Source organism: Haplochromis burtoni, unplaced genomic scaffold (assembly GCF_018398535.1).
Source record: "Haplochromis burtoni strain Fernald_Lab_line unplaced genomic scaffold, NCSU_Asbu1 Contig_608, whole genome shotgun sequence".
NCBI lineage: Eukaryota > Metazoa > Chordata > Actinopteri > Cichliformes > Cichlidae > Haplochromis > Haplochromis burtoni.
The window spans coordinates 30520-45597 of record NW_024582969.1 but is presented as its reverse complement, the minus strand read 5'-3'; the positions used below and the strand labels follow the sequence as shown (position 1 = coordinate 45597).

Below are 15078 nucleotides of genomic sequence, written 5' to 3'. Positions count from 1 at the left end.
CTATATAAAGAGTAACTGAAGGTTAAATGCAGCTAATATGTCCTGTTTTAAGCCAGGCACTTAAACCTCCGCTCTGCTATGTCTCAGCCAACATCCTCTGGCAGCACCGGCGCTAGAGCCAGAGCAGGGGAGAGCCGAGCTGGAACAAACCATTTTGGGAGAGGGGCGGGGGGGATATCTATACTTTTGTTGTTAAAATGTTACGTCTCAACCAAGTACTGTATGCTTTTTATATTTTTAGTAGTGTGTCACACAAACAGCAAATATTGTCAGAAAGGTAAGAAATCTTTGGGGGTGCTTTGATTCATTTTGGGGGTGCTGAAACATCCCCCCAAAATGGGCTAAAATCGCCCCTGCTATGACGTACATCCTCATGATGGTTTGATCTTTTCAGGTTATAGCAGCTGATGAGGAACAACAAATGACATAATTCACCCGCATTTGCATTTATTTAAACGGAACTGGAAGAAAATGTGGGAATTTTGAAGTGCACAGAAGAGCCACACAGCTCTGCAGTGTATCACAGAATGGGCGGGGACACAGAAACACTGACTTTTCAGCATAACTGTGATTAGCAGCACATTAGCAGCCCCATGCATATGCACATTGACATTTTATTTTAGTCGTTTTTATTTTATTTTGTGTGATTACGGTGCCAGCGTTCCCTATAAACTATGCAAAGTGGTTACAACTCTTGCATTGTGCATACTGCTTGTTGGTGTATAATTACACCCTTTGCACTAAACTTAACACACAAAGCATACAATGCAAACACCCTGGGCCAGCACTGAGTGATGTGACTCCGTCACTTCCCTGCTGCCCTGTTATGTTTCATGTTTCGTGCTTTGCAAGCTACTGGATTTCTTTTGTGATCAGTTAACTATGTATCTATGCCCATGTGGCGCACATGGCGCACACTGACATATGCGCACCGATTACCGACTAACTGGATAATCCCATTACCAGACACATAATTACAGAGTCTACAGCTGCGAGCAGTGACCGTGAATATGAATATGAGGGCAGAGGTCACGCCGATCGGGCCACAGACGTGCATACGACTGCAGTATCGTTCTGTCTGGTCATCTGATTGCTGTGACTGAAGGGTGTCGGCTCCTTTAAGAAAACGGAACTGAAGCCTCGGCTTTTGACGCTGCTCAGGATGTGGGCAGGAAACGCCATGCAAGAGCAGTGAAGCGATCACGCTTCACGGCCGCCGTTGCACAATACAGCGCTATCAAAAATGTGTCTTAATTGAGCCCGCTGATGCCCAGGAGCGGCCATTCTCCCCGGATCCGTGCTCCGCGGCCCTTACAGCGCACGAGAGGGCGATTTGCCGGCGTGGGATTTGAATCCTATCCGAGCCAGAGGGCAGCCTTCTCAGCCTGCTCGGCTTGAAAACATCGGGGCTGGCCAGCGGGTGGCAGAGAGAGGAGGCTTCGTCGCGGAAAAGGAGGTGTCTGCCTTTTCTTTTTTAAGAATATATATACATATACCTCTCCGCGGCCATGAGGGAGTACAAAGTGGTTGTTTTGGGGTCGGGCGGAGTCGGCAAATCCGCGCTCACGGTCCAGTTCGTGACGGGCTCCTTCATCGAAAAGTACGACCCCACCATAGAGGATTTCTACAGGAAGGAGATCGAGGTGGACTCGTCCCCGTCTGTGCTGGAGATCCTGGACACGGCGGGGACCGAGCAGTTCGCCTCCATGCGAGACCTGTACATCAAGAACGGCCAGGGCTTTATTCTGGTCTACAGCCTGGTGAACCAGCAGAGCTTTCAGGACATCAAGCCCATGAGAGACCAGATCATCCGAGTAAAGAGGTACGAGAGGGTACCCATGATCCTGGTGGGAAACAAGGTGGACCTGGAGGGGGAGAGAGAGGTGTCTTCCGGGGAGGGCAAGGCTCTGGCCCAAGAGTGGAACTGCCCGTTTATGGAAACTTCAGCCAAAAATAAAGGATCAGTCGACGAACTGTTTGCAGAGATAGTCAGACAGATGAACTATACAAATGTCCCCAGCGGTGGAGGCAAGTGCTGTTCATGTGTCGTGCTCTAAAAGACAAACGAACAAACAAACAAACAGAAACTGTGCATCCGAGCTGTTTGAGCTTTCAAAGTTGTCCTGCAGGCTTTCTTTTTTGTTTTGTTTTTGCAAAAGTATTCTCTCTCCTCACACTGTTGTCTTATTGTTGCACACAAACACACACAGACACACACACAAAATCCACGACAACAATCAAATATGTATCATATTCTGGAAAAGTGTTTACATGAAAAAGTACTTGAATGTTTGGGGATTTTTTTTATAGCTTTGTATATGACACTTCTCTGGAAATGTGCCTCAGTGGGGATGTCTTATTGTGAAACCTAAGAGACACGTGATTTCTGGTTATTTTTGTGTTTTTTTTTTCTTCTTTTCAGTTGTACTGTTTATATCTTCTGGGCTGGGGTCTTCTGTCTTGGAGACTGGTTGTTCTTGTGTTTTGGGGCTACTACACCAAATCCCTAGGCTTAAATGGGATTGTTTACCTTTAGGGTCTTTTGGTTTTTTGGAAGGCCTGAAAGTGTAAAAAAAACAAAAAATACAAATCTGATTAAATTATCAGTCACCACTCAAGCCTTGGACAGGTTGCTCGAATCAATGTCACGTTATCTCTCCAGACAGTAAAGCGTGATCCCAGAGGCACAGACCCACCCGCTAATACTGAAGCCGTGGACTGTGGTGGAGTTCTTTTGCCAGCAATTTTTTATGTTTTCTCCCCGCCCCCCTTGACTCTGGTTTGGTGAAAGTGGATTTATCGTGGAACTTGCACTTAGCTGACGGTGTCCCTCCCCAGTGTGCACAAACGAGGACCTTAGTGCATTGCTGTCGCTGCATGGGGGACGCCGTGACCCCGTGTCAAGTGCCTTCCTAAGAAATCTGTGACTGTGCCAACTCATGAGCCCTACTTCCTCTGCAGTGAGTCATGATGGCAATCAGAACTTTTCTAGCAGTTTTCAATTTACAGTCTAGTTTCACTTGTGCTGAGAATGGGAGGCGCTTCTTCCTACTTGACTGTAAGGAAGCTTCGCTTGTCCTCGACCTGCTGTCCAAAGGGTCAGATTCAGGCCGTTTCTTGAGGTACTACTCCAAGAAGAACAACAGAATAACTTTACCTACTGCAATTCTGTTTCAGTGAATGGAAGCCATGTCTGTATGTATTATCTAGCTGTTTTGTTTAGTTTTTTTCCCTTTCTAAAATGTGACATTCTTTGACTTACCATAATTGTATTTCTCTCTTTGGACAAATCTGCCAATCCAGCTGTCAGTTTGGAAGACTTGTAATACAAAACAGATTTTACGTAACGCTGTGTGCTGTGCCCGTCTGTGCTGAGGATATGTATATGCGTTATACTTTCGGGGTGTTTTCAATTTGACTCTCACTGTAAACAACTTTAGGGCTGAAACAGGTAGTTGATTAATCCATAAGCAACCGACTGATAATCACAAATCACTGATAACATATGAACTGTGTAGTGGTGCACGGAAATGGGTATAGGATGAGCTGTAAAATAAATAAGAACATGATGCTATGATTTGCTAATCATTTAAAAAAAAATGTAAATTAAAAGTAAAGCAAAGACAAGTGAAAAAGAATTTGAATTTTATGTGGATAAAGCAATAATTTTCCACTTGGAATTTGATGCCAGCTGGTTACAAAAAGTTGTGACTGTGTTGCATCACCTCTTTCTTTTCTTTTTTTCTTTTTTAACACTTTTAAGTGTTTGGCAACCAGAGAAGACAAAATGTTTCATCGTGCTTGCTTGATATGAGAATTAAGCAGTTAAGTGCCAACTTTGTCATATATTATTTTATATGCTGCCAGATGTTTTGTCTGGACTAAAGGAAGGCCAGGTTTGGCATCCATACTCCTACCACAATCACTGGTGATGGATTTCAGAACATGTTTCTGAGCTCACGCAGTCGCTTCTGCTGCAGAATGTTCTGTATTAAAATGCAGTGCCTCCTGCGGGCCTGAAAATAACAGCCATTCAATAATTGTTTCCAACACTGACGCACGTGCAGACGTTTCTTTTTTTCCCAGATTCTCAGAGTCTTTTAGCAACGCACAGCTTTTCCAGTTTTTTGTTGTTTCTATCACTTAACTAACACACACACAAACAAGCATACATACATACATACACACATATATATGTGTGTATATATATATATATATATATATATATACGTATAATTATGTGCAACATTTTAGAACTTGTCTTTGTACTATTTGCACATATAACAGTGTTTAAATGATTTGCAAATGAGTGCATTGTGCTTTTATTTACATTTTACAGCAATTTGAAAAGGAACTCGCAGTGACCGTGGGATTCAGTGGGATGTGCAAAGGGGATATCTTTCAGTTTTGTTGCTTTGTGTTGGTCACACAAAGCAAGTGATTTAAGGATGTCAGTGAATCTGTCAAGCATATTTTTCAGTGCTTTTGGATTTTTATACATATCAATAAAATATTGATTTACAGTATAAACAATCATTAGCTGCACCTCTTAAGCTTTTCTACTATTATTTTCCATGTTAAACAACTGTAACCTTTCTTTGTAGTTATACAATGTGTGATTATGTATTTTATTAGGTACACTTTACAAGGATTAGGATGGGCCCTCTTTTACTTTCAGAACAGCTTTAATTCTCCATGGCAAAAAACTTCTCGAACCATTGCTCAGAGATGGTCCATGTTGACATGAGAGCATCACACAGTTGCTGCAGATTTGTCGGCTGCACATCAATATTGTGGATCCCTTGTTCTGGAAGACAGTGAGCATTTTTTGTGTCAGTATCCAACCTAAATCAACCGTACATGCTCAAGACTGACATTTGGTAAGTCTTTCTCAGTCTGCCCAATGAGCTGTTGTAATAAGTGTCCAGAAACCACAAAGCTTCATGGTCTAATTAGGAAAACAAATTTGAGAATGTGACTGCACTATTCAGGTTCTATTGAAAGAAAATGTTCCCTTTTGTAAAAATACATACTGTCCGCTGTTGCTGCCTCTGTCATCAGAATCTGGGCCACTAAAGCATTTACTTATAATTCACAAAATGCAGTCCTGTAGTTCTTCTGAAGTTTACGAACAGTTCATGTTCATCTCAGTGATTATTTATAAATAAGTGGTTCATGTTTTTTTTTAATAATGACTGTAAAAATGTTGCTTTAAAATGAGTTATGACTCAATTCAGCCAATCAGAACAGGAACACAAAAGAATCTGAACTTACTGTAAAAATGGCAACTAAGATCAATCTGATAATAATTTCATCAGGTTTTTCTATATTCACTTTTTTATATTAAAAGAACAACACAAAAATCAGTCCAAGGTGAGGAGTCAGACTGATTTAGTGTAATACCTTGCATCACTACTAAGTGATTTTCTTACACATATTTAACTCTCTTATTTCTTTCATATGCGTAAAATACTCCAGCTAAAGCCCCTCACGGCCTGTTAGAGGGACGTCATTAGTATATATTATATAAGTAAAAGCTTCATACTTCTATACGTCTAATGGAAGCAGACATTTTACTCGCTTTTATTTATGTAAAAGCTGGAGTTTAACTCTTCAGCTGGAAATCACTGTATAAAATAAGTACTCAATGTTAAGTGAATCCAAGGGGTCACAGTCATCTTGGTTTGTAAGCACTTATAAAACAAGCAGCGTATGTACAGCTGTTGAAGAGTTTTCCTCAGAACAACTCCAATATTTTAAAGGCCCAACATGGTCATATTGTTCCACATGTTATGTAAATGTGCAAAATTAAAGACCAGTGTGTATGGATGGCAGATGGCTGCCCCTCCCTGAGCCTGGTTCTGCTGGAGGCTTCTTCCTGTTAAAAGGTAGTGTTTCCTTCCCAGCTTGCTCATAGGGGGTCATATTATTGTTGGGGTTTTCTTGTATTATTGCAGGGTCTTTAAGCTACAGTATAAAGCACCTTACAAATAAGTGCACCAATCCCAGTTATAACAATATGCTGTGTACACACTGATCAGTGGTTATGGTAAAACCTCAGATGATGAAGTAACGAGTTAACACGGGGCAGATTTTAGTGGCGTTACAATGGGAAAATCAGTCGGAGGTGTTTTCCCATCTTGTCATGATTCTCAGATTAGTTACACACCTGCAGGGATTTAGTCACATGACCTGGCAGGTTTATCAGTCTGATGGACTATACAATCCACTATGCATAAATGCCTGAAACAGAAACTTGACAATGCTGCAAATACAGGTTGCCACAGTCAAATCACATTTGTTTTTGCTTATCTGACCGTGTATAAATTATATAAAGCTAAAATAACAAATACACTGTTCCAGCTGTTGAAGTACAACCCAGAGCTGGAGGTTTGCCTAAACCCTGACACCATTTCTTACTGCTGTTGCACAAGCACACTCTTCATCCTCAATTTCACAAGCTGCCTGGCAAAGTAAAATAAATGTAGTACATGCAAGCTCACTTTATCTCCTGCAAGTTCTACAGCTGAAGGTTATGAGCTGACACATATGTTGGGCTTTTTTTGGCATGTAGAATGACAGGAAGGGTGGATGAACTGTTGCTTCCTGTGCAGATTCACCTCAGATCTATGAAATGCTGAAAAAGGCAATCAGTTCCTTTTTGTTATTTAGAAATAGTAGCTTATTGTCACACTCTGTTCCCCCCCTAGGTGCACACAAAGCACACACAGGGCATGACCTCAGTTTTGTAATGTTCCAAGAAATATGTTTTACATCATTATCAAACCAAACCAAAATAGAGAAGTAAGCAGAGTAAAGGGCTGGGGCATGGGTGGAAACATTGCACTTGTGTGACTGGGGTGCCTGAATTGTGCAGTGCTTTCTGTGATTTGATATGAGAAGAAGTTGGTACGATCATATGACACCAATTTGCTGTTATCGTGGTTGGTTATCGGTAAGCTGTTTGGAAACACTCAGCTGGATCAATTAAACCACCTTCCAGCCACTGCAAACACTCCTTCCTGGAAACACTGCAAATACCTCACAGTATCTGAATGAAGGGCTATAATGTCTGTATTATTGTTAAACCACTGAATCACATAAACTTGAATCACTGTGACAAATGAGACACAGACACACACTTTCAGAGTGAGCCCAGTTAGTTTGCTTTCATGTCTTCTCCTGTTTTTCAATGGTATTCTGTTTAGTGTTTTTATGGATAGCTTACAGTGATAACAGTTCTCACATTTCAGCATAAATATGAAAGAAAATACAATTTTATATCTTTATGTCCTGAACTTTAATTTAGATATTTTTTTTTGCATGTTAGGATTGATTGTGAAGTATTCACAGCTCTTCACTTGTTCTACATTTTGTCATTTTACAGACTTATTCCAAAACTGATTAAATTCATTTTTCACATCAAAATTCTACACATAAACCCCCAAAAACAGGTTTGCTTTCATTTCTTGCAAGTTTATTAAAAGTATACATGTACATAACTATTCACACTCAAAATTGAGCTGAGGTGCATCCTGTTTCCAATGATCACTTGTGAGATGTGTCTACAACTTGACTGGAGTCTATCTGTGGTAAATTCAGTTGATTGGACATGATTTGGAAAGGCACACACCTGTTTATATGGGCCCGCAGTTCACAGTGCATGTCAGAGCACAAACTAGTCCAAGGAATTGTCTGTAGACCTCCGAGGCAGGATTTTATTGATGCACAGATCTGGGGAAGAGTACAGAAAACATTCTACAGCATGACCATGAGAAACAAAATTCTCTGGTCTGATGAAACAAAGACTGAGCTATTTAGCCTGAATGCCAGAAAGCAGCTAGAGTCAAAAGTCATATCTAGAAGAAGCCATGCACTACTCATCTCGTGGCCAATACCATAACTGCAGCGATGCATGGTGCTGGCAGCATCACGATGTGCTGTTTGGTTTTCAGGAGCAGGAACTGAGAGACTAGTCAAGGTAGAGCAAAGGATTAGTGGAGCAATGTACAGAGACATCTTTGATGACAACCTGCTCCAGAGTTCTCTGGATCTCGAAGGTTCATCTTCCAACAGGAGAACAACAACAAAACAAAAGAATAGCTGTAGCACTCTATGTATGTGCTTGTGCGGACCAATTAGATCCCAGACTTAAACGCTATTGAACATCTCTGGAGAGCTCTAAAAATCGTCCACCCAACCTGATGGAGCTTGAATAATTCTGCAAAGAAGGAGAAGCTGCCCAATAATAGCTATGCCCAGCTTGCAGCATCATACTCAGAAAGACTTGAGGCAGTATAATTGCTGCCAAAAGTGCTTAAACAAATTATTGAGCAAAGGCTGTAAATACTTATGAAAATGTTCTTTTTTTGTTTTTATATTTTTAATAAATTTGCAAGAATTCAAGAAAACATTTCTCATGTTGTCGTTTTGGGGCATTTTGTGTAGAATTTTGAGGTGAAAAATGAATTGAGCCCATTTTGAAATAAGACTTTAAAAAATGTGGAACAAGTGATGCACTGTGAGTACTTTCTGGATGCACTGTACCAATCTCACATCCGCCTGAAAGATTGAGCTGGTTAGATAAGCGGAGCATCATAACTTCACACAAGAAGAAACTAAACAAAAAGTCCACTAAATCCCATTTTCTTTGTTTAATTGGAAAATGGAAATATAAAAACTTTTGTACAAAGGGATTTTTGAGCAAGTTAATCATTTTGGGCTCAAGAGCTTAACTCTAAGGCTAATATGTAAACAGCTGATCGCACTCACTCATTTATTGTATTAATGTTATGGAAGTTCAGAAATGCTTGACAAAAAAAAATCATGCTCATATATCAGACATCTTTAATTTATTTTCTTTATTTTCACACTTTTAGATTGTTTTTTACCTAAATGTAAAGATGTAAATGTAGCTGTGAGCGGAGATCTTCAAATATCCTCTGAACTGTGTTTCAATATCTTACAGTTTGATTACATTTGCATTTTCATTAGAATTTCTCTATGTGGCTAGACTGTCACGACATGTGCTGCACTAATTTACACCCCTCCTCAGCACAGTCATCCCCTGGCCTCGTCTAGTGCCACCATCAGATCAAAGATCTCAGTATTTCAACATCAATGTGTTTATGATGCATGCTTATATCCTGAACTACAACATGTACATGCCTAACGTTAAATAGATGTGGACGAACATGCAACAAGCAGGAGGCAGCAGGTTCAGGCAAAAGCAAATTAACCGCATTTGTACTTTCAAAGGAGACGATGCACAAAGAGTCTGAAACAGCTGGCAGACAATCAAAGTAAAAAAAAAAAATCAAACAAAAACAGGTAATACAGCAGGTGAGAGTAATTTCAAATACTCACAGCAGCAAAGAACAGGTAAAACCCCTAAGGGTGAAACAGACAATCACAAAGGAAAAACAACTGTCAGACATGCATAAAGACCGTGATTAACAAAATAAAACAGGTTACTCATTCAGAAACACAAACAGCACGCATCGGCACATAAAGAAAAGGTTAAGCACATGATTAAATAAGACCCAAAAACTCACCATGGTGAGTGTCCAACTAGAGTTATTATGTTTTGATAAAGCTAATAGTATTCAGATAATATTAACAGCCTGTAAATGAGCCCACGGTGATGGATCATAAAACAACCTCTGTCTGTAGCTCGACTGAGCATTCAAGCAGCTCTGAACTGGTTTTATTAGTAATTTATTAATTTAACAAGTTCCTGTTTCCGACATTTATTTTTGGTTACAAAATTGCTGTAAAATGGAAAAAGTCAAAAATGCAACATCAACCTTCATGGTTTCTTAGTTTGTTGCTTATTTGTCATACTTACCTGTTTAAAATGATTATGTTTCATATTTAATATTAGACAAAGATAACTCTACTAAATACAAAATGCAGTTTTTAAATGATAAAATGTGGCAAATATTCAAAAAACTAAGAAATCGGGGAGGTCCAAATACTTTTTGTATTTTTGTGTGATCTCTCAATTAAGGTGAGCAGTTGATTTAATGGTGCCTCACATGGTGCAGCAGTCTTTAGCCTTCCTCTCTTTTCTTTAGCAAGACCAGTGATAACATTACTCTTGACTTCCAGTAAAATGTTTAGCAAATACAATGTTTGAAAAGACAGAACTGACATCGGCTCAGTAAATGTATCTGAAAAATAGAATAACAAACATCAGACAACATAAAGGTGGCTCAGTATTACTGTGTGATGTGTTGGAAGAGTGCATTGTTGAAATGATCTGTTCAACATCCTGTCCCAGTATAGGCACAGGTCATGTGACCATGTTCTTCATTCTGAAGTTGATCACCATCTCGCTGGTTAAAGAAAAACATCCTCTACTGTAGCTCCGAAACATCCAACCACAACCGAAACCTCTGTGGGATTTAAAAAATAAATGTTTTTATGTTGTTTTATTGTTTTACAACATTGTATTACAACACGTTTTCTGGGAAGTATTTTTTAATTAGTTAGTTAGACTTGAATAATAAGTACATTTAAGTAAGTTAAGTAAGTAAAAGGCTGTTTCACATTCATGATTCACTTGGGATTTATTTTATTTTAGCTACGCAGTTTTCCTCTGCTTAGAGTCGTTTTCCCCAGCAACATTTTCCAGTTTCCTCTGGAGGATCCTGAGTTATTCCCAGACTAGCTCTGCTTAAGCCTCATCTTTAGATAGAGTCTGTTATGCTGTGTAGTTATTTTGAGAAATTAAATAAATAAAGCCCACATTCTTCTTTACTTCTTCTAAAAACTAATATTTATAACTCTAATTTGTTTCAGTCTAAGTGAAACAAATTAGAGTTAGGAAACACTTAGCTATACAATGAACAGCAGGCACTGCTGGAATCAACATCTGCACAAACGGGGGCGCTACAGTCCTTCTAAGGAAGATTTGAGCAGCTAATACTTAATCTTCTGCATTCTGGTGAATTTTTAGCACCAATCTGGGTGAGATAGTTTTGTAAAGTAAAACCCAAAAATCAGGCATCGTCAGCTCAAAAGCTGAAATCGCATGCAGTGATGCTTTCGGGTTTTCTGTATTGCTACTAAAGAGGTATTTTTAAAAAAAAATTCTTATTTAATCTTATCCCTACAGAGATGTCATTTCTTCTTCTGTTCTCGTTTCTGTTTGCATTCAAAACAGCCCACATTTGAATTGAATACAATTTGTAAATTCGAGACATCAGTAGATGGATTTGCACTTTTTTTTTTCATGTCATCCCAGCGAGGATTTACTCCTCTGTCATATTTTGTATTTGTCTGGTACCAAACTAGAAGTCAGAGTGCAATGTGTTGACTTTCCAGTCTGACATCAGCTCATTTCAGCAGAAAATGAATTAACTGTAATTTATCAGCCCCTGTTTCTGCAGTATTTCTGTTCTGTTCATGTTCAAAGGTTTCTGCACTTTTATGTCACATGTCACACAGATCTGTGTTTTAGGATCCTCTTTAGGTCTCATGCACTTCTCAGCTTGTTATTGGGTCTGAAAAAAGAAGTGAGAAAACATTAAGTTATTATTTAGTTAGGAAGCTAGTAAGTACACCAATTACACATCCTAACATCAGACCTCTGCCTCCCTTTCTTTCTCGCTTCCTGATGAATCACAGTGGAGATCTGTGTGTGCCTGGCAGTGACAACTGCTTTCAGCACAAAATATACAGTGTGCTTGTGATGACTAATGATTCATATCCAAGTTTTGCAACACAACCATTCCTGATGATAAAAGAAAGAAAAATCACCGCTGTTTGATTAATAGTAGCATGTTTTTAGTCCTCTCCTTTGATTCTAAGACAGGGGTGTCAAACATAAGGCCTAGGGGCCAGAATTGGCCTGGCAAATACTTTAATCCAATCCACTGGTCCACATGATGGCTTTGGGAAATGTGAAGGAGGACAGAATTGCATTTTCATGCAATTAAAAATAAGATGCATGGCCATTTATGTTAAACCAAAGAAATAAAGTTATAGATGTTATAGATTTCTGTTAACAAAACAGAACAAAAAGTATAAAACCCAAAGAAATTAGGGGTTTCCAAAATGAGGAGCCTGAAGCCACACTGAAAAAACACAGGAACTCAAACAAGAGATTTGAGGAGCGTTGCAGACACTTTGACAAAGCAAAAGGGGAAGACAGGATTACATATAGCCAAGGGAAAGACACAAATACAATGCAAGTCATTAAAAACAGCTGAGCAGGATTAGGAGAACAGGAGGGAAGGCAGGAAGTCAAAATAGAATGAGATATAAGAGAAAACCGACCTTCAAATAAGAAAAATAAAATGAAAAAGGCAAAAAGAAATGACTTACAAATATATGGCTACGTTCTACAGTTAAAGTGTGCATACATGTGTCTGAACTTTTTTGTCTTGTGTTTGAGTTATGGTGTCATTATAGTTCCAGTAATGTTCAGCTTTTGTTCTTGTGGAAGTATTTGACTTCTTGTTCCTGTTTGTTTATTCACTGTTCTAGTATTTATGCTTTCAAATGTGTCACTTCCTATTTTGAGTTTAGTATTTTTTCTCATTTTTCTAGTTACGTGATTGTTTTCCTGTCTATGGTCCATCCACTCTGTTATCATGCTCTCTCGTTTCCCAGGTTCTGTTCTCAGACGAACCTCTGCTTGGTCCCTCCCATCAACGATGCAAGCTGACTAAGCGAAGAAGAGACAGATGTTCCTCCAAAGACATTTATTGTGTTATGAAAAGTTAATGCAGGAACTTTTAGTTATCTTTTAGATTGAGATGTTATCTTTATGCGGTGCTGTCAACATAATGTTTGCACTTATCATAAAATAACTACTGATCTATGTGAGCCCCTTTCTGTTGGTGTGAAGGATGGATGACTAACAATCTAACAAAAAAAGCAGATACACAGGAGAGCAACTAAAACATAAAACCTGAAACCCTGGCATCCCAAAGGAAGGGGGTGAGACGAGAGTGGGCTATTTTAGGAGGAGAGAGGTGATGAGGGGTGCCTCTATTTGGAAACGGAGGTGGATGTTGGAGGTGGAAAATGAAAGAGGAAGGCCCGATGGGACATGGAGGTTTTTGTTGGTTGAATCATACGTCACAGCTTTAGTCAGAACACCTGATGCTGACGTGCAAACAGTGGCACACACACACACACACACACACACACACACTGAACTGCTGACAAACAGAATATGGAGGGACAAAACTTAGAGGAACCTTTTGCATAACACCACAGAAAAAAGGAAAGACGGTGAAAGAGTAACCAAAGTAAAGGAGGAGGACCAGGAGTAAAGCCAGAGAAAATACATTTCATTTCAGGGGCATTACAGTTTGTTGAGTATAGGCACTTCTGAATCTTACAATCCATTTTTTGAGGGATTTTCTTTTAACTGAAATGAAGACACCACATGTGAAATGATCACATGACATCATCATAACAACTAGAGTTTATCAACTAGGATTTTTACTAATTTTTCTGTTTAACTGTAACGTGTAGAAGCTGCTGGGACATTACAGAACTGCAGGGGGTGTTAGAGCTCTAAAACACACACACACACACACAACCACACCCATATACACAAGGAAAAAACACATAGCATCCTCAGCTGCACCAAAGAATAAAACTCTCTCTCTTCTAAGTCCCTTTTAGTAAAGGATATAATAATTCATAAAAATATTAATTTACTCTGACTTACAGAAACCTGGTTAGAGCAGAATGATTATGTTAGTTTAAATAGATCACTATGAGTTATACTAATAGTCCGAATCCACAAAACACAGGCCGGGGAGGGGGTGTGGCAGCAATCCTTCACTCCAGCTTGTTAATCAACCACAGGCCCTCTTATTTCCTGCTTCTAAATTCACATAAACCTAAGGGTTGTCATACTCAGCCCTTAATAATTTGGAAACATGGTGTCTAACCAGATGTTTACTCTGGATGGCATTACCTTGGCCTCCAGTAACACTGTGAGGAGTCTTGGGGTTGTTTATGACCAGGTCCTTCAATGTACATATTAAATAAATATGTAGGACTGCTTTCTCTAAAAATAGAAAAATCCTGTCTCAGAGTGACACTAAAGAAATACATCTGCATTTATTACTTCTAGGCTGGACTACTGTAATTTTTCATTATCAGGATGCCTTAAAAACTCCCTGAAAAGCTTTCAGATCATCCAAAATGCTGCAGCAAGAGTACTGACAAGGACTTGGCTTCTCTTCATTGGATCCCTGTTAAATCTAGAATCAAATTTTAAATCCTTCTCCTACAATGTCTTGAATAATTAAGCCCCATCTTATCTTAAAGACCTCATAGTACAGTATCACCCCAATAGAGTACTCCTCTCAGGCTGCAGGGTTACTTGTGGTCATTTATTTAAAGGTAGAATTGGAGGTGGGGTCTTCAGCTTTCAGGCCCCTCTTCTGTGGAACCAGCTCCCAGTTTAGATTTTAAGATTTTAAGACTTTTAAGATTAGGCTTAAAACTTTCCTTTTCAATAAAGGTTATAGTTAGGGCTGGATCAGGTGACCCTGAATCCTCCCTTAGTTATGCTGCAATACGTGTAGGCTGCTGGGGGCTTCCCATGATGCACTGTGTTTCTTCTTCACTCACCTTTGGATGGATGGATGTTTCCCACTGTTACCAAAGCACTTGCTCACAGGAGGTCATCTGATAGTTGGAGGTCTTAAACTTAGGTCTTAAGCTTATAAAATAAAGCTCCTTGAGGCAACTGTTGTGATTAACAGTATATATAAAAGTACAGTATATATGCATATAAAAGTACCATTGAATTGAATTGAATTGAAATTTCTCCTTTTCATTAGAGGTCATTAAAAATCTGAACCTGTTCTCTCCACAGCACTTTATATTTCCTTGCTTTTCTGCTGTTCTGTTATAACTGAAAGCGTGAACTGCATGTCTTAACTTGAATGATGATCGAAGGATTGAAAAACCTGATTTTTCAACCCTAAGAACACTTGCTGTTAACCTCTGTGTAAGTAAGAGTTCATTTTAGCACAATGTCAATCAGTCGCTTTTAAAACAACAAATAAAATTGCGAAACTTTTAAATGTGGCATCCTTCTCA

General features: G+C 39.2%; 1 protein-coding gene across 1 annotated transcript; it reads left to right on the top strand.

Moving 5' to 3' along the window:
* The first annotated feature begins 256 nt into the window (after window positions 1-256).
* On the top strand, window positions 257-3347 carry LOC102313044 (ras-related protein Rap-2b). The gene has a single exon (XM_005948555.3). The coding sequence runs from the start codon at window positions 1509-1511 to the stop codon at window positions 2055-2057; it is 549 nt and encodes a 182-aa protein (XP_005948617.1). The 5' UTR covers window positions 257-1508; the 3' UTR covers window positions 2058-3347.
* Window positions 3348-15078: the final 11731 nt, after the last annotated feature.